This window comes from Musa acuminata, chromosome BXJ1-3 (genome assembly GCF_036884655.1).
Source record: "Musa acuminata AAA Group cultivar baxijiao chromosome BXJ1-3, Cavendish_Baxijiao_AAA, whole genome shotgun sequence".
NCBI lineage: Eukaryota > Viridiplantae > Streptophyta > Magnoliopsida > Zingiberales > Musaceae > Musa > Musa acuminata.
The window spans coordinates 33,793,868-33,812,823 of NC_088329.1; the positions used below are offsets into that span (position 1 = coordinate 33,793,868).

Below are 18,956 nucleotides of genomic sequence, written 5' to 3' on the forward strand. Positions count from 1 at the left end.
TCCTTTGCTGCAAGGCTGAGGAGGAGGATTCTCACTCTACTTTCCTCCTCATGTCCTACATATACTTCGGCATGGATGTCATCAAAGTGTTGGGTAAATGCACGCTTAAGCCTGACATGAATCATGAGCATCCTGGTTTAGAGTTCAGCAGCAGAACAGAGTAGAGACAGAGGCGTCGGATTAAGGAACGAGGATCTAAGAGGAGGAACCGACAGAGTTACTGGGAGAGGGAGAAACTTCAATGCAGGATCCTGCACGAATCCATCCCATTCAAATCTTTCACATGTCCGAAAGATGCGAGCATTCAACCTCATGATTATGGACACTGATGTACTACAACATTTTTATGTTCGATGTTGTCGTCTGGTGGCATGTGATCTGACAACATTTTGGTGTTGACAAGAGAAGGTCTACTGCTGCATTTTTTTTTTTTATAGCTGAGAAACTCGAAGAGATAAATAAAAAAAAGACTGCTTGTGAGATGAAGAACTTCCAAGAATAATTGTCCATTATATTCACATTTAACTAAGTTAAGATTTGTGAGAATGGGAATACACAGCCAAAAAATTGACATGACACAGTGAACAATATCAAGATGCTCGGTAGAAACCACAAATGTGATCTCTTATTCAGTCATAATATGGAGAATCCTCTATTTTTCCTTTATTTTCTGTTCTAGTAAATATTAATAGTTTTTAGAACTCTGTTTTGATCAAGTTCTCAGTGTGATGCAGCATATATTACTAAACTAGCTATTGATGGTATCTTATTAGTGTTAAACTGACAAATCATATATACGTTGTTGCACTGATACAGAAATATTAGAGGATGAAAGCTATACAGCTGTTTCAATTTATGTTAACTTACAATCTCTACTGATAAAGAGATTTGGTGGGTAAGAGATTCAAACTTGGACAGCATCAGACTTTGCAATGATTAGGATTAAAATGACAACTTAATTTAAACTTTATAATAACTGTTTTCCACATAAATTGATAGAGCAAAACCTAATCCAACTTGCATCAAAGTAATCTTTGCAAGTAAGGGAGATATGACAGACAACAACACAATTGCAGAGTTGCATCAAAGTTTGATGTCAAAAAGTGGAAACCCTTAAAAGCTGAAGAAAGCATGCTAAGATCATGGACTTGTTGTCACAGTGTTGAATCACATCTTGTTTTTCTGCTTAAGCTTCTGCTAATGCATCCATCACGAAATGCAGAAGCAAAAATTATATAAAAACATTAGTAGCCTTCATGCTACAATTATTCAATTGTATATGCCAATAAGCTAGTGATACAAATTGTTGTTTCAGCATAACACACTCACAGAAGGATAATTTTGTTGTCCTCTTAGTTCTTTGAGATCAGAGCAGAAGATTGGAGAAGACAGGTAATTAGGACTGATAAACCATGACAAAGAATGTATCTGCACATAAAACAGTCCATGAAGTAGCATTGAAGATATGGGTTTTCAGATCCATGCTGCATCGAAACCATTGACATTCAACGACATGGTTCCTCCACCAGATGGATCAGTAGAAGCTTGACTTAATCTGCAATGCAAGATCACAAGGGAAGCTTTGAAACCACAATCTTGTTTAATAGACTGTGCAGATTCACCAAGTTATTTCAAGAGTGAGCATTACCCAATTTGCAGTGAAGGGTGGCACACCAGAGGCTCAAAGAACTTTTCTGGCTGAGGAGGCTCATCGATACAGTTACTGGCACGAATCTGCGACGGAAGTCGGATCGAATTATCTGCATCAACTTCTTGCAACTATGATTAAGAAACCAAAAAAAAAAGAAAGGATCAGTACAGTAACCATGGTTGTCATTTCTGATAAAAGATGATTATTGTGCTAAAAATATAAAGAGGGATCCTTTGATTGAAATTTGGAGAAATGACAGAACAATAAAAAAGTAATAAGTGTCATCCATTAGAGCATGTTTTAGATGACATTAAACAGAAGTGGAGGATTGGATGATGAATATATTGTTACATCAAAGATTTCAATATTAAATATTGGCCAAAATCATTAATTTTGACTAAAAACAAAAAGGGTCCATTATCAGGAACCTTTTGCCTTACCTTCCTTCTTAAGGTTTTATTAGATTCCAGCAACATTTGTTCCTGCACAAAGATAAATTGGTTAAACCAAAAACATACATAACTGATCATGCAAATCTATATCAATCCATCCATAATACTGTCCGGAGAAAATTACCTCACGTTTAAGACCCGTTAATTGGTCGATAATTACTTGGGTCTGAAAGTATAGACAGAAGCATTAATAAGCATATGTTAATGATATCCTCTTAACTTTTAAGCTGCATAATATTTCTTTTACATTATTTGAAGACCATTTTATATCACAAGCATGAAAACTCGTGATAGAAGAAAAAAATGACATTTAAAACTCTATTACAAGTGTTAGATTCTGAACAATGACAGATGACCTTCTATTATTTCTCGGATATTGCTAACTCTTACAACATCATCATGTGGTGTACTTGTCATGATAATGAACTCATAATGCAATCTTTTTTGCAACACCCCAATACATAAGTGATTTTGGATTGATTGCTTCATATTTACTTGTTGAGTACCTTTGTTGATCTGATGAGCCTTAGAGACATCTCTATTTGATCGTCAAGTTGATCAAGCTCCTTAATGTTTAGGGTATCTAAATCTTCACCAAGGAGGTTCCTTCAGTGACATGGTTAGCATATCATTAATGAACATTTGCTCCATGTTGATATGACAATAATGAACTTATAATTCAGCAAAGCATATATATATATACATAAATCTTCATCAAGATGGAGAGTTTCGAAGACTACTTCTGAGAATGTTGCAGATACCCGACATGCGTTTTCAGCTTCAAGTATTCCTGATAACAAGTCTGCTTTAGAACAGAAAACCAATAACATTGTTAGGATTGCATGGTTAAGCGTAATTGCAGTTCTTCAAATGCATACTTTAGCTAAACTAAACAATTAGAATTAGAAATGCATATAGTGTTGATCGAGAGAACAATTTCATCTTTTTGCATCTCAGATTATATGAAGCTTTATGCAGCAAAAACCAGAATAATCATTAATATCGATCTAGTGTAATATCGATTTAGCTGAAAAATCAACTCTAAATATGACACAGATCCATTGTGCACGAGCATTAAAAAGGTGGAATAATCATTTATCGCATGAAGGCATTAATGATCTTAAAGATTAACACAACAATTAGTGGTAAAGAGCTTAATCAGCAAATACTGACTTTTGAATAGAGTTTTTGGCTTCTAAGAGAGCTTTCAAATCAGGTTAAGAATTTGGAATAATCCTATGATACCATAAGGAACCGAATAACTGATTCTTTAAAAGATATCGAAACGTTAGAATAAAATAATTTAAGATTGAAAATGCTTCATTAAATAAAAATAAATAAATTATGTGGTTATATCTAACTAGATAAGATATATTATAGATATGATTGGATTCTAATTATGATTATCAATCAATAAAAAAAAGTTAATTATAGTATAATTATTTAGGAGATAATCTTGATGGGAGATAGTCTCCTACAGATAGAGATACACGAATACACAGATAAGTAGATAGAATACATGAATACCTCTATTCTCTAATCCATCAATCAAAAAGAGAAGACGAGTCTAGTTCCCCTTGCATATCGATATCACTATTGACTTCGGATTTGAGGATGATATCTCTACAGATCATATAAAGGTTTTTTTGGATGACATCTAAAGATACCCATCGTAAATCTGATGGCATCTAAAGATAAATATCTTCATAAAAAAATTCAAAGTGATAGCTATTTTATAACATATAAAAAAATGACCATCAATAAAAATGTGATGGCTATTTTATAACATATAAAAATATTTGATATATTGTTATTTGATTTTAATGATTTTGATATTAAAATTTTTTATATAACAGAAATACACTATAGTATTTATACTTACAGATATTACATATGACCATCAACTACACATTAAAATTTTGAAGATATATCCTTCCTATCATAGAAAGTTAAAAAAGAGAAGCAAACTTTCCAGCATTCGTCATGCAGAATTGTACATCTAATTTTCTTCATTTCTATGCATGAATACCTAACCGAGTTTGTTGTGCGAGGAACGTCACTATGAGCCCCAAAGATCAGTTAGGGTATCAATAGTTTTACTTGGTTGGTTGTAGCTTCAGCTAAAGCAGTTCTTTTGGGGGTCAAGTGATACCAGTGTGATGCACAATGTGTTGGGGGGGGGGGGTATAAAATAGAATAGATTTTGAAAGAAAACTAATGATACAATTTTTCAGATAGAAAATGTACAAACTCACGATAATACTTCAATAAGATCAAAAAATAACTCACCACTAAGTTTAAAATCACAAAAAGATATAGAAAGTTCACCACCCCAAGGAAATTAAACAGGGATATAGAACTGAAAATAAAAGACTCACCACTCAATGAAGCATCTAAGAGATATAGAGTTTAAGAAAGAACTCCAAGAGAGCTTATGCTAAAATATCATCAATTTCTAAAGTTTTTTCTAAGCCCTAAACAACCATATAAGTACTAGTGCATGAAACAACTCTTCATGCATAGGGAATTTCGAAATTAAGTGTTTTATAACTGGTAACCAACTTCTTTAATGTATTCTTTAGTTATGAAGAAAAGTACCTTGAAACAACTATAACTTTATCCAAAGAATGTGCTAATGAGCTATCATATTTGAGTGGGGCTGAGTTAAAACCTATGAGTCAATATTATGCGCTGAAAATAATATCATAGTATCAACAAGGTCTATATGAGCAGATTATAGCAAATTAGGCACTCCTGTGTCAATCTCTCTTGGTTGAAAAAGATTTATCCTTAAGTCCTTGTTTGTTTCGTAAACATGATTATGAAAAGGACTTAAATCAACCACATTAAATGTTGGGGACACTCCGTAATCTTTAGGTAACTCGATCTCATAAGCATTTTTACCAATTCTCTTAAGCACCCTGAATGGACCATCTGTCTTTTGTTTTAATTTTTCAAATTTGCCCGATGGAAACCTCTCATTCCTTAGATGAATCTAGACTAAATCACCTGCATTAAACTTCACATGTTTCATGTGTTTGTTGGCAGCTTGTATGTACCTCTCAATTTGTTTCTCAATGATTGCTTTAACACCCTCATGTAGCTTCTTTATCTACTTAGCTCTTTCATCAGTATCTTCACTAAATTGCTTAGTTATAGAATGAGGGATTAAGTCCAAAGGACTAGTAGGATTAGTACCATAAACAACCTCAAAATAACTCTTACCAATACTATGATGCATGGAACGATTGTAGGCAAACTCAATTTGTGGAAGAATGAGATCCCATTGCTTAATGTTCTTGTCAACATAGCTTCTAAGTTTCCCAAGCTTCTGTTTGTTACCTCAATTTGCCCATCGGTTTATGGATGATGAGAGCTGCTGAAATTCAAAAAAGTACCCAACTTCCTCTAAAGAGTTCTCCAAAAATGACTAAGGAATTTTGAATCTCGATCAAACACCATAGTGTTTGGAATATCATACAATTTAATAATCTTCTTAAAATATAAATTAGTAATATGAGATGCATCATTCGATTTATTGTAAGGAACAAAGTGAGACATTTTTGAAAATCTGTCAACAACAACCATGGAATCCTTATGCATTTGAGCTCTTGGCAGTCCCAAAATGAAATCAAGACTCACTTCCTCCTAGAGAGCATTTGGCACTGGCAAAAGAGTGTATAAACCAGAATTTTGACTTCTTATTTTTGCCAAATAACACACTCGACATTGCTTTACATGTATCTTTATATCTCTCAACATCTTAGGCCAATAAAAAATTGATTGAATAAGAGCTAGAGTCTTGTCCTTACTGAAATGTCCTCCCAAAACACCACCATAAGCTTCAACTAGAATTACTTATCTCAAAGAATAAGATGGAATACACAATGCATTAGCTCAAAAAAGAAAATCATCAAATATAGAAAATTATTGAAAGGAACCTAATTTATAACTCTGCTATATTGAGCCAAAATCTAAATCATTCTCATAGAGATATTTGAATATCTCAAATCCAACCACTTTGACTTTTATCGCTGAAAATAAAGAATATTTTTTGCTTAATATGTCAGTAACTATATTTTGAACATAAGATTTGTGCTTGATTGTAAAGTTATAAGATTGTAAGAACTCCATCCAAGCTACATGCCTCTTGTTTAGCTTGTGTTGGTGATTAATGAACTTTAATACCTCATGATCAGAATATAGAACAAATGGCTTAGCAAGACGATACTGACTCCAATGAGATAAAACTAGTTAAATGACATAAAACTCCTTATCATAGATAGAACATTTCCTTCTCGTATCATTTAGCTTCTTACTAAAAAAGGTAATAGGCTTTCCATCTCGACTGAAAACAACACCAATTCCCATATTAAAGACATCACATTCAACCTCGAACATATTGTCAAAATTTGGTAGAAGTAAGATATGAGCTTCGGTCACATTTCTTTTTAAAAGCTCAAAAGCATCATTAGCCTCACTAATCCATTTAAATTTATTATATTTCAGACATTTGGTGATTGGAGTGACAATAGAGCTGAAACCCTTTATGAATCTTCTGTAAAAGGAAGTTAAGCAATGGAAACTCCTCACTTCATGCAATGAAGCAGGTGCTGGCCAATTGAGAATAGCTTCAACCTTGCTTTGATCCATCATGATTCTATTTTTCGAAACAACATACTCCAAAAACACCATACTATACTATGAGTAAAAATTCACACTTCTTTATATTATCATAAAGCTTTTGCTGTCTCAAAATAAAAAAGATCTCTTTAAGATAAGTTATATGTTCTTCTTCAGTCTTACTATATACCAATATATCATCAAAGTAAACTACAACAAATATTTCAGTGTATGGCTTAAGTATGTGATTCATAAATCTCAAGAAAGTACTAGGAGCATTAGATAGCCCAAATGATATAACCAACTATTCATATAAGCCTTCTCTAGTTTTAAATATTATTTTCCACTCATCTCCAAGCCTCATTCTTATTTGGTAATAGCCACTCCTCAAATCAATTTTAGAGAAAATAGAAGTACCACATAATTGATCAAGTAAATCATCTAATCTTGGAATGGGAAAATGATAGTCTACTATGATTTTGTTGATGGTGCGACTGTCCATGCACATTCTCCAAGAACCATCCTTCTTAGGCACCAACAAGACTAGAACCGTACAAGGACTTATGCTCTCCCGAATTAACCCATTTTTCACTAATTTATCAACTTGTCTTTAAAGTTCTTCATGCTCCTTAGGACTCATTTTATATACTGTCTTATTAGGTAAAATAGCCCCCGGAATAAAATTAATGTGATGTTAGATGTCTCTTAAAGATGAAAGGCCATGTGGAATCTCTTTCGGTATAACATCTTGAAATTCCTCTAGGATTGGTTTCATAATTGCCGGTGTCTCCTTATGTTGTTCATTCTCCTCTACTATCACTAGGGCCAAAACATGACCACCCTTGTCTAATTCACCTTTGCATTCACCACAGGACATAAAAGCACTAACTTCTTTCTTTGGTGCACTGATTTCGGAAGGTTATAATGAAGCTGAGATAATCTTCTTTTCATTCACCTTAAAAGAATAAGTATGTTTGCAGTCATCATACAATACCCTTCTATCATAATGCCAAGGTCTTCCCAACAGCAAATGATAAGCGTCCATTGGAGCAACATCACACTATACTTTGTCTTTATAATACTTGTCGATCGAAAATGAAACTAAACTTCTTTTAGTTACCTTGATGTCATTTTCCTTTTGCAACCAACATAATTGGTACGAATGTGGATGAGGGATTGTATCAAACTTTAGCTTCTGCACCATCTTCAAAGATACCACATTCTCAAAGCTATCGCTGTCGATGATCACCAAGCACACCTTGCCAAGAGAAGTACATTTAGTGTGAACACGTTTTTTCTCACCCAACTTTCATCCTTATCTTCTATATTGCAATACAATAGACAAACCATGATCTACATAAGTAACCTCTTCCTCATCTTCATCATATTTTAGTTCATCATCGACTTCATCTTCTCCTCCATCATTATGATCTTCAACCAAAGTTACAATCCTCCTATTTGGACAATCTGAAGCAATATGCCCAAAACCATAACATTTGAAGCATTTTCGACCACTTGGGGTAGAATAATTATGTGTTTTTTTTTTTTTCCTGCCAACAGATTCTTCACCCTTTTCATACACCTTTGATATCACATTGCTTTGGACAATAGGCTTGGAACTTCCTCCTTTTGTATAGCCTTCTTTTGAACTGTACCGAGAACTCTTTTCAAATTTCTATTGCTTTTTAACTTTTAATGCCAGCTTACTCACATCATTTAAAGACCAATATGACTGCAGTTGAACAACTTTAACAATCTCATACTTTAGACCTCTTAAGAATCTTGCAATGGTTTGTTCTTCTGGTTCCACAAGCTCTCATTTTAACATTAGATTATCGAATTTTGCTATGTACTCTTCCACACTAAGATCTTTTTGCTTAAAATTATATATTTTGAGAAAGATCTCTTATCGATAATTATCAAGTAAATATTTTCTCTTCAACTCCCTTTTTAATTTTTCCCATGTCACGATCATACTCTTCCCCTCACATTCTCTTTGTTTCTTCATATTTTCCCACCAAAAAGATACATTCTGTCTAAGTTTAAGTACCACAAGTTTTACTTTCTTTTATTCAGGTGGTTTCATGAAAATAAAAAAAATTCTTTCCACTATATTAAGCCAATCAATAAAGTTATCAATATTAATTTTACCTTCAAACTCCGAAATATTCAATATTGGGTTGTATTTGTTCTGCCACTAATCTTAGACTATGTCTTGCCCGAAATCTTCTCGACTCCCTTGAATAAGGAGGTGTATCGTCATCAAAAATAAATTCTTAGACACCATTTTCATGCTGGTTGTGTCTATTTCAAAGTTCTTCAATTATTTTATTATTTTTTTGTAGACTACGTAACAATCTTCGTAACAGTAACCTCAACGACTCAGCATCATCTTCATGGTCGCTACCTTCACCAACTATATATTTTCCATTCTGCTTTGCCTCTAGCCTTTAGATCTGATACCAAACTGATACCGATGTGATGCAAAATGGGGGGTAAAGTAGAATAGATTTTAAAAGAAAACTGATGGTATAGTTTTTCAAACAGAAAATATATGAACTCACGATAATACTTCAATAAGATCAAAACATAACTCACCACTAAGTTTAAAATCATAAAAGGATATAGAAAGTTCGTCACCCTGAAGGAAATTAAACAATGATACATAACTGAAAATAAAAGACTCACCACTCAAGGAAGCATCCAAGAGATACAGAGTTTAAGAGAGAACTCCAAGAGAGCTTCTGCTAAAATATCATTAGTTTCTAAAGTTCTTTCTAAGCCCTAAACAACCAAATAAGTATTAGTGCATGAAACAACCCTTCATGCATAGAGAATTTTGAAATTAAGTGTTTTACAACTAGTAACTAACTTCTTTAATGCATTCATTAGTCATGAAGAAAAGCACATTGAAACAACTGTAACTTCATCCAAGGAAAGTGCTAATGAGCTATCATATTTTAGTGGGACTGAGTTGAAAACTGAGTCAACATTATGGGTTGAAAACAATACCATAACATTAGGAAGGTCCTGTTGAATCTCGTATTTTGATGATAAAATCAATTGATAAATATTTATAATTTAATTTATATTTTTAGTGATGTAGGATGCTTCAATTAAGATAAGACAATTAAAGCAAGAAGAATCATGTTTGGTCGGTGGAATATGTCCAAAGATTGGACGTTGAGCCGGAAGATCGTTCGACGTATCGATAGAAGGCTTCGGGCCATAGATTCGAGCATCGGGCCAAGAAGAGTGGATATTACACCAAGGATATCGGAGTTGCAGAGTCAACTGATCAATTGGGCAATAGGTTGCAAGAGAGAACACCGCGCCAAAGAATCGGACAAAGCGTCGATGGGCCAATGACATTCCGAACAATATGATTCAAGCTTAGTAATAATTTTCTAGATCGAAGTGTGTTTATACATGTGCAGGATTAATTACGATAGCAAGGCATAAAGTAAAATGAAGTTCCGAAGTCAAGGACACGATTTCGTTGGGAGTTCGAGAGTTCGTCGGAAGTCTAGACGTTCGTTGGAAGTTCTACAGGAACCAACCGATAAGTCCAGGAGCTTACCCAAAGAAGCTTATCGAAACTTGCTAAGAAGATTATCGTGAAGTCCAGGAGCTTACCTGAAGTCCGTTGGAACATTGTCAGGAGATCGTCAAAAGTTTGTCGGAAGATCGCCGGAAGAAACCAAGACCTAGGGACTTGTTTAGCTTAAGTATGCCTTAGATTTCATCGTTAGTACGTAATTGAGATTGGATTTGGGCCAACATAATTAGGGGCCAGTTGGGCCTATGTAAGAACTATGTTGGGCCCAATGAAAAAGCCCAAACAATGACCCAAGAGGTGGTACCATCGTGGCACAATCTCCAAGACTGTGTCAAGCGGTGGTACCGTTGGTCTGGGTGGTGGTACTGCCCAAACATAACCTACAAGAGGTTGTAGGCGATGGTACCGCCCAGCACAGCCTCCTAGGTGGTGGTACCACTAGACTGGGCCGTGGTACCACCCAATGCAGTGTAAGTGTCAGACTAACACTAGCGGTAGTATCGCTCGGACCTAGGAAACCTAGGATGAGATGTTTTTAGGCTCCAAGTTTAAATCAACTTGAAGCCTATAATTACCCCTCCAATCCCTGGTTAAAAGACACAAGCACAGAGAATTTAAAAAGGAAAAAATGCTGTTGTAATATCTTGTGAGAATCCTCCTCTTCAAAGTTCTAAGTATTAGAATAGTTTGAGAGAGGAGTGAGTGCTTATAAGGGTTATCTCCTAAACCCAGTAAAAAAAGAAGAGGGGTGTAAGAAGGAGGTTGATCTTTGCCTATTAAAGGAAGATCGATAGTAGATGCCGATGGCTTCGACGAAAGAGGAATCGACGGAGTGGATGTAGGTCACGACGACCGAACCACTATAAAATTGGTGAGTTCTCTGGTTTGCATTTTTATTTATGAAATTTATCTTTACTGTAAACCTCCTTACTTGTTTTACTACACCTACTCTCTTCCATATGCTTTCAAAGTTATTACCTTTATGAAACGATTTTTCATCGGAAATGAATTTAATCGAAACGAAGTTTTTGAACCGATGTAATATTTTCGCTATACTAATTCACCCACACCCACCCCCCTCTCTTAATGCTGACTCTTTTACTAACAATTGGTATCAGAGCATCGTATTTCTCATTTGATTTAACACCTAAGAGAAATGACTCTTTTCGGCTTTTAAGAGGAACTTTCTCTCATTCGTCCTCCATTTTTCAATGGGACAGACTACATTTATTGAAAAACTCAAATGAGAGTTTTCTTGCTTTCTATTGATTTAAATTTGTGGAATATGGTTGAAAATAGATTTCAAAGGTCTTCTCTTACAATAAACCATTGGAATGATTTGGAGAAGAAGACTTTTTTCTCTAAATGCAAAGGCTATGAATGCCTTATTTTGTGCTTTAGATAAAACTAAGTTTAATCGAGTTTTTACTTACGAAATGGCATTTGATATATAGCACACTCTTAAAATCAGGCACAAGTAGTGTTAAGGATTCTAAAATTAATTTTTTGATGCATGATTTTGAACTGTTTCATATGAAACCAAGCAAAACCATTGGAGACATGTACAACCATTTTATGGATATCGTCAATGATTTAAAAGCACTTGGTAGAAGTTTTTTGGATTTTGAACTTGTAAACAAAATTTTACGTTCTTTTAATAAGAATTGGGATTCAAAACTAACTGCAATTCAAGAATCAAAAAATTTAAATACCTTTCCGATTGAAGAACTAATAGGGTCTTTAATGACCTATGAAATGATGTGCAATACACGTGAAAAACTTGAGAACCATCTTCCAAAGGACAGGAAGGATTTTAGACTAAGAACAATCGAAGACCACTTGAGCATAAGCTTAAGTGATGATGAACTTGAACTCCTCACTATGAAATTTAAAAAGTTCATTAAACAAAAATTAAAGAACAAAAAGAACGCAACTACTTGCTATGAACGCAAAAAGAAGAAGGTGACTTTGGATGAATCAAGCTCCTCCGAAGACGAAGAAAAAATCAACAAAGGCGATATAGCAAACTACGCCTTAATGGCTTTCGACGATGAGGTAATCAAAATGCCTTTAGTTTATTTTAAAATTACTTGATGTTTTTTTATGAATTATTCTTAATTTAGTTTAGAAAAATTATATAATTTTTGTAATTAAATGTTTAACGATGGAATGAAAATGTTAAATGGGATCATGCTTGCCTTTCTAGTGATTTCAAAAATAACCATGAAAATTATATGTTTTATAACAAAATGATTTTGAATGCCTTATGAAATCATGTTTGATTTGATGTAATAATGTAAGTATCATGCTTGATGATTTTATATTTAATTAAGCATGATAATTTGAAGAAATAGTGTAAGTGTTGACGATTGTATATTTAATGATGCATAATGTTGTAATGAAAATATTAAATATTGTAATACCATGATTGACGATTTTATGCATGAGATTTAATAGTTATACATGATGATTTTTGTGAATTATTGATCTTGATGATTTTTATTATGATAAATCTTACACTTTTATTTTAAACGATGATATATATATTTTGATTTGGCATAAAAAAGATAAAGGCATGCTTGTATGAAACAAACTAAAAAGAGAAAACCTTTCTCCTTGAAATTTTTTTCTATTTTATCGATTTAAAAAAAAAGAGATTAATGAATCTATTTATATCACTTTTGTGAATCTCTTGAAAATAATTTTAATTTGACGGTTTGAATTTGAATGAGTTTTATTCAAATCATAATCTTGAATTCTTCGAATTAATTGAGATATTTTTCTTAATTAAGATCTCTTCTTTTTACCCCTATAATTTTTCTTGGTATTTTATTTAAGAGGAGATCTAATATATGAATCATGTCTTTTGGTATTTAAGTGGTCTTATCTTTCATGACATGATCTCTTTGTATTTATGACTTATATGCCTTGAAATGATTAAAATATTTTGCACCATTATGTTCTTCCACTCTACTTCTTCCTTGATTATAATAAAGTGAATGTTAAATTTAGCTAAATTACAAAAAATGCATAAACTCTCCTTATACATTCTTTTTCGGATCATGATCTTGATTTCTCAAATTTTAGACTTGAATCTTCTTTTTGAATCAAGATTATTTTTCCTATCATGCTTTCTTGTCAAAAATGATATATGATTGTTTGACATTCATTTTTGTTGTTTACCTTTGTCATGCCTTGAAAATTATTGTAAAGGGAAAAAATTACAACATTATATTCTTCCATTCTTTTTGACATTGACAAAAGGGGAGAAATATTGCTAGCTCATCTTACAAAATTTAGAAACTTGCACTTTGCAAAGGAAGTAAAATTACCAACTCAAACATTGTAAAAGAAGAAAAAATTTGCTAGCTTGCAAATTGCATGGAGAAAGAAGTGCTATCTTGCTTATCTCAAGAAGCAAAACATGCTAACTTGCATATCTAGCAAAATCTACAAACTTGTATATTTCAAGAAGTAAGAGATGCTTTCCTGAACATCTCAAAATTGCTAGCTTGCATGATCTAAAATTTTGTAAAATTTTTACTAGCTTGCATAATGATAAAACTAGAGATTTATGATGCAATGTATTGAACTTGTATCTCAAACAAATGAAAGTTACACTTCTCCTTTTCGTTGATGACAAAGGGAGAGAAGTATGTTAATATTATGTATGATTTTAATCATGATATGTTTGCTTGGATTTTTGAATCCAAGAGTCTCTATCAATACAATATATTGATAAGGGGAGTTTATTTTAACTTTGTCATTAATTGGTTGTCACCATCAAAAAGGGGGAGATTGTTGTATCTCATATTTTGATGATGAAACCAATTGATAAGTGTTTATAATTTGATCTGTGTTTTAAGTGATGCAGAATACTTCAATCAGGATAAGACAATTAAAATAGGAAGAATCATGTTGGGCCAGTGGAACATGTCAAAAAATTGGACGTCAAGCCGGAGGATTGGTCGACGTATTGATAGAAGGCTTCGGGCCATAGATTCGGGCATCGGGCCAAGAAGAGCAGATATTGTGCTAAGGATATCGGAGTTGCAGAGTCAACTGACCAATTGGTCAATAGGTCGCAAGAGAGAACGATGTGCCGAAGAATCAAACGAAGCGTCGATGGGCCAATAACATACCGGACAACATGATTCAAGCTTAGTAATAATTGTCTAGATTGAATTGTATTTTTACATGTGCAAGATTAACTTTGATAGCAAGGCATAAAGCAAAATGAAGTCCCGGAGTCAAGGACGTGATTTCGTTGGGAGTTCGAGAGTTCGTTGGAAGTCCAGACGTTTATCAGAAGTTCTGCAGGAACCAACCGAGAAGTCCAGGAGCTTGCTGGAATAAGCTAATTGAAACTCACCAAGAAGATCGTTGTGAAGTCCAGGAATTTACCTGAAGTCCGTTGGAACATTGCTGGGAGATTGTCGGAAGATCGCCGGAAGAAACCAAGACCTAGGGACTTGTTTAGCTTAAGTATACCTTAGATTTCGTAGTTAGCACGTAATTAGGATTGGATTTGGGCCAACCCAATTAGGGGCCAGTTGGGCCCATATAAGAACTATGTTGGGCCAATGAAAAGGTCCAAACAGTGACCCAAGAGGTGGCACCATCGTGGCACAGTCTCCGAGCCTATGTCAGGTGGTGGTACCATTGGTCTAGGCGGTGGTACCGCCCAGACACAGCCTCCGAGAGGCTACAAGCGGTGGTACTACCCAGCACAGCCTCCCAAGCGATGGTACCACCAGACTGGGTGGTGGTACCGCCTAGTGCAGTGTCAGTGTCAGATTGACACTATTAGTGGTATCACCCAGCACAGGCGGTGGTACCGCCCAAACCCAGGAAACCCAAGATAAGATATTTTTAGATTCTAAGTTTGAATCAACTTGAAGCCTATAAATACCCCTCTCAGGTTAAAAGACACAAGCATAGAGAATTTAAAAAGGGAAAAATGCTGTTGTAATCTCTTGTGAGAATCCTCCTCTTCAAAGTTCTAAGTGTTAGAATAGTTTGAGAGAGGAGTGAGTGCTTGTAAGGGTTATCTCCTAAACCCAATAAAAAAAGAAGAGGGATGTAAAAAGGAGGTTGATCTTTGCCTATTAAAGAAAGATCGATAGTGAATGCCGGTGGCCTCGACGGAAGAGAAATCGGCGGAGTGGATGTAGGTCACGACGACTGAACCACTATAAAATTGGCGAGTTCTCTGGTTTGCATTTCTATTTGTGCAATTTATTTTTATTGTACACCTCTTTACTTGTTTTACTATGCATAGTCTCTTCCATATGCTTTCAAAGTTACTATCTTTACGAAATGGTTTTTCGTTGAAAACGGATTTAATCGAAACGAAGTTTTTGAACCGACTTAATCTTTCCGCTGCACTAATTCATCCCCCCCTCTTAGTACCGACTCTTTTCCTAACAGATCCATATGAGCAAATTATAGTAAATTAGACACCCCGTATCATCTAAGTTACTAAACTAAAGGGAAAGCAGCAGCACAGATCTCTAGGACGTAACAGGATTATATCACAACATATTTTCCCCTTTGAGTTAAACGAAGCATTTCTCAGCAATGCAAAGAGTTCAAAGAATATCGAAACTGGTTCTCGTCGAGGATAGAACAAGAGGTTTCATTACATCCCAAGAACATCTAATTTGCAGAGCGAAAATTACAGGTTCATCAAACAAAGGAAGCAAATGCTACATCAAGAAAACAATACAAAAAGTACAGAAGCATGAAGAAGAATTCCAACAGTGAAGCTACTATGATCAAATTACCGGTGTATCATTTGTTGGAACCGTGGATTCTGATGCATGGTGGCTGCACCTCCGGTACCTTTCGATTATTTTGAGCATGCTGTATCAAGTAGAAAAGAAATGCCATGTGATCACTGATCATAAGACCCCATCAAGATAATTCTACAATACATATGTTAGCTATTTTATGACAAGTAAAAATCATCAAAACAAAAGATAAATATCTTTATCAAAAAAATTATAAGCCTATATTGTTCAACTGTCAGAATCCCATTTGATTCATTAATACTTTAGTGATAGTCGGATTGGCTAATTAGTCTATCAATTTTATTTGACGAAAATCACTAATCAAAATATTTAAACTAAAATTAATAATAATATACTCATCAAACCTATATAAGTCAATCTTAATCCTAACAGACAAATCAGGGGCATTACATGATATTTTAATAACAATGAACACAAAGAAATCTAGTGGTTGTTTCCGCCAAATTATGTACACAAATCCATTCTTTTATTCATTTACTTCACATAATCACCAATGTCCTGGAAAATCTTGATGAAAATTATCAGACATTTGGGATGAAAGAACCAAGAGACAGAAAGAATATGAAAGTCCGGAGAACTGAGGAGTGTTACATAAGAAAGACTCAAGCCAGTCAGTGTCCTATGAATCGAGAAGAACACTATGGAGAAAGCTTTATGAATGATCAGTGTGCATGTACACCTCCAGTAGAAAGCTTTATGATTGTTATAGTGTGCACTAAACCTGGCATTGTCATAAGCATTGGGAATGATCAGTGAGTAGAGGGTAAAGATCATTGGAATGCTGTGAAGTTGGATCCTTTCTTACACGAGGGAAAGAAACTTAGGAGTCCTCCAACATGTGAATGTAAGTTTTGCTGGATATGTAGGTTGCAGTCGGACCACATAATTCACCGGATTGCTGAGAGACAATACAAGGAACGATGGATAACATTTCATGCTAGAATGAATCATAAAGACATGTAATAGCATGATTTGTCGCGTCGCGGAAATAGAAAACAATCCCTTTGCATAAGATCCACACTAATAGCAGTCACTTGTGGTAGAGATTTTATTGGCTTGATCTCTTAATACCTGTGTCAACAAGAGATTGGTAGATATAAAGCGTTGCCTAAGTGGAAATCACATCCCCAGAAGATCTTAAACCCACCTATAAAAATACTAATCTCGAGAGACACGGTCAATCATAGAGATAAGTGAAATGCTTGGATATATCATATATAGCTTCAAGTTGATGCAGAACAGTGGTTTCTAGGAACAGAATTACGCATTTGAGGGTCTCTCTAGCTAATGTGAAGTATCTAATTCGATATTATTCTTCTTTGTTGCTTTGTTTCTCTAGGAGTTCCTTCAATCTTTTTATGGGTAGCTTTATGTTGCTGTTTGATGCTATTTAACTCAAATAGCACCAATATAAAGATATCCCTGTATTCTTTAGATGATCCAACATCTCGTGGTAGATGAAGAATCAAATCTTCGGCAATTGAAATGAGTGTCCCAATGTATGTGTATATACATATAAATAACTTGGATTCAACCAAAGGGAGTTCGTAGGAAAGAATGCAAATTAAAGATGAGACAGATTGAGGAGATCTAACTGAAAGAATGGGATAAGCTTCCATAATTAAGGCTTTCAGTTCAGGATCTCTTGTTGGCTAGCTGCAGGGAATTCAGATAGCCGAGAAAGATCTCTTCGGCAGTAAAGATGGGATACGTGATGAGCTCCACCAAAGCCACCATGATAAAAGACAATGTTTCCTGGAGGACCATAACATGGAGTCCTCGACGTAGAAAACTCAGATGAAACAGTACTAACCCTAAGATAATACCACCATGAGAAGGTACCCTACTCGTTTCCTACCCAAATCTCCGTTTTCCTCACCACCGAGCTGTCATTTCCTACTTCGGTTCCAAAGAACATGTCCAAAGCCAAGATCATCAAAGAGAGTGACATGAAATTTGTGTAAGATCTGATGATGACGAAGGGGGGAGAGAGAGAGAGAGAGAGAGAGTTGAGGTGAAGAGGAGGGTTCCTTCGATCCCTTGGTGTGATTTGACGAGTCGGTGGAACGGCTCTCATCATGCGTCATGCGTACCTGGAGCTGCTGCAGAACTCGAAAAGCCTGCCGCGGCTGGAGAAGACGATGGCCGCCACCTCGGCGTCGCAGAGGATGGACAGCTCGTAGGCCTTCTTGAGCAGGCCGTTCCTCCGCTTCGCGAACGTCACCTGCCTGTTGATCTTGTTCTCTATTCTCTTCAGCTCCACCTTCCCTCTCCCCATTAATCACGCAGATCTCTCTCTCTGCTCTTTGTTCTAGTTCAGTGTAGCTGACACTACTGCCTTCTTGCACCGATAGAAGAAGAAGAAGAAGAAGAAGAAGAAGAAAGAGTGCTCTCTTGCTCTCCGTCGTTGCCTGCAATAATTCTGATGGTACACGGGGAGACCAAGAACATCACCGGGTCTTTAACCTTCATGATGAACACGTGTCGAGATAACAAAGGCCGTGCATGCATGAGATTGCCACTGGGTTTGCAGCGTAATTACACGCCGATAAGTGTAGAATCCTTGCCGCACTTAATGTAGCGTAAGAACAATCTTATTATGACGCAAAAGAAATGTTTCGTAAGTCAACTTTCATAAGGAAAAAACCGCGTTGATGAATTCATAGGTACATTAGGTTGATATGATTATGCGTTTTGTTCTTAGACTTGTCACTCTTGATTGATTGACAAATTGATTGGAGTAACCTTCCTGCAAACAATCTGATGCCTGCAATCGTGAAGCTAACATCATCTTAAGAATCCAGATTAACCAAGAAAACCAAGTCCGCCTGTAAGTAACTTCCGAGCCAAGCATTTCG

General features: G+C 35.2%; 1 protein-coding gene across 2 annotated transcripts; it reads right to left on the reverse strand.

Annotated features, from left to right (window-relative positions):
• Window positions 1-1,193: 1,193 nt before the first annotated feature.
• LOC103978412 (agamous-like MADS-box protein MADS2) lies at window positions 1,194-18,515 on the reverse strand. 2 transcript variants are annotated; one of them, XM_065149972.1, is made up of 8 exons: window positions 18,192-18,515; window positions 16,072-16,150; window positions 2,844-2,908; window positions 2,610-2,709; window positions 2,228-2,269; window positions 2,092-2,133; window positions 1,649-1,779; window positions 1,194-1,555 (listed from the first exon to the last, which is right to left on the reverse strand). In XM_065149972.1, the coding sequence occupies exons 1-8, from the start codon at window positions 18,374-18,376 to the stop codon at window positions 1,474-1,476; spliced, it is 726 nt and encodes a 241-aa protein (XP_065006044.1). In that variant the 5' UTR covers window positions 18,377-18,515; the 3' UTR covers window positions 1,194-1,473. The 2 variants fall into 2 exon arrangements, with proteins under 2 accessions (XP_065006044.1, XP_018678923.2); XM_018823378.2 differs by having other exon boundaries at window positions 1,196-1,555; window positions 2,844-2,905.
• Window positions 18,516-18,956: the final 441 nt, after the last annotated feature.

Bases quoted from the DNA above. Each gene is read 5' to 3' on its own strand.
- LOC103978412 (XM_065149972.1), bottom strand. From the start codon at position 18,376: ATGGGGAGAGGGAAGGTGGAGCTGAAGAGAATAGAGAACAAGATCAAC. The intron at 2,710-2,843 runs GTAGTCTTCGAA...ATGTCACTGAAG, and splicing joins TATCTGCAACATTCTCAGAA to GAACCTCCTTGGTGAAGATT. The intron at 1,556-1,648 runs GTAATGCTCACT...CTTGCATTGCAG, and splicing joins CACCCTTCACTGCAAATTGG to ATTAAGTCAAGCTTCTACTG.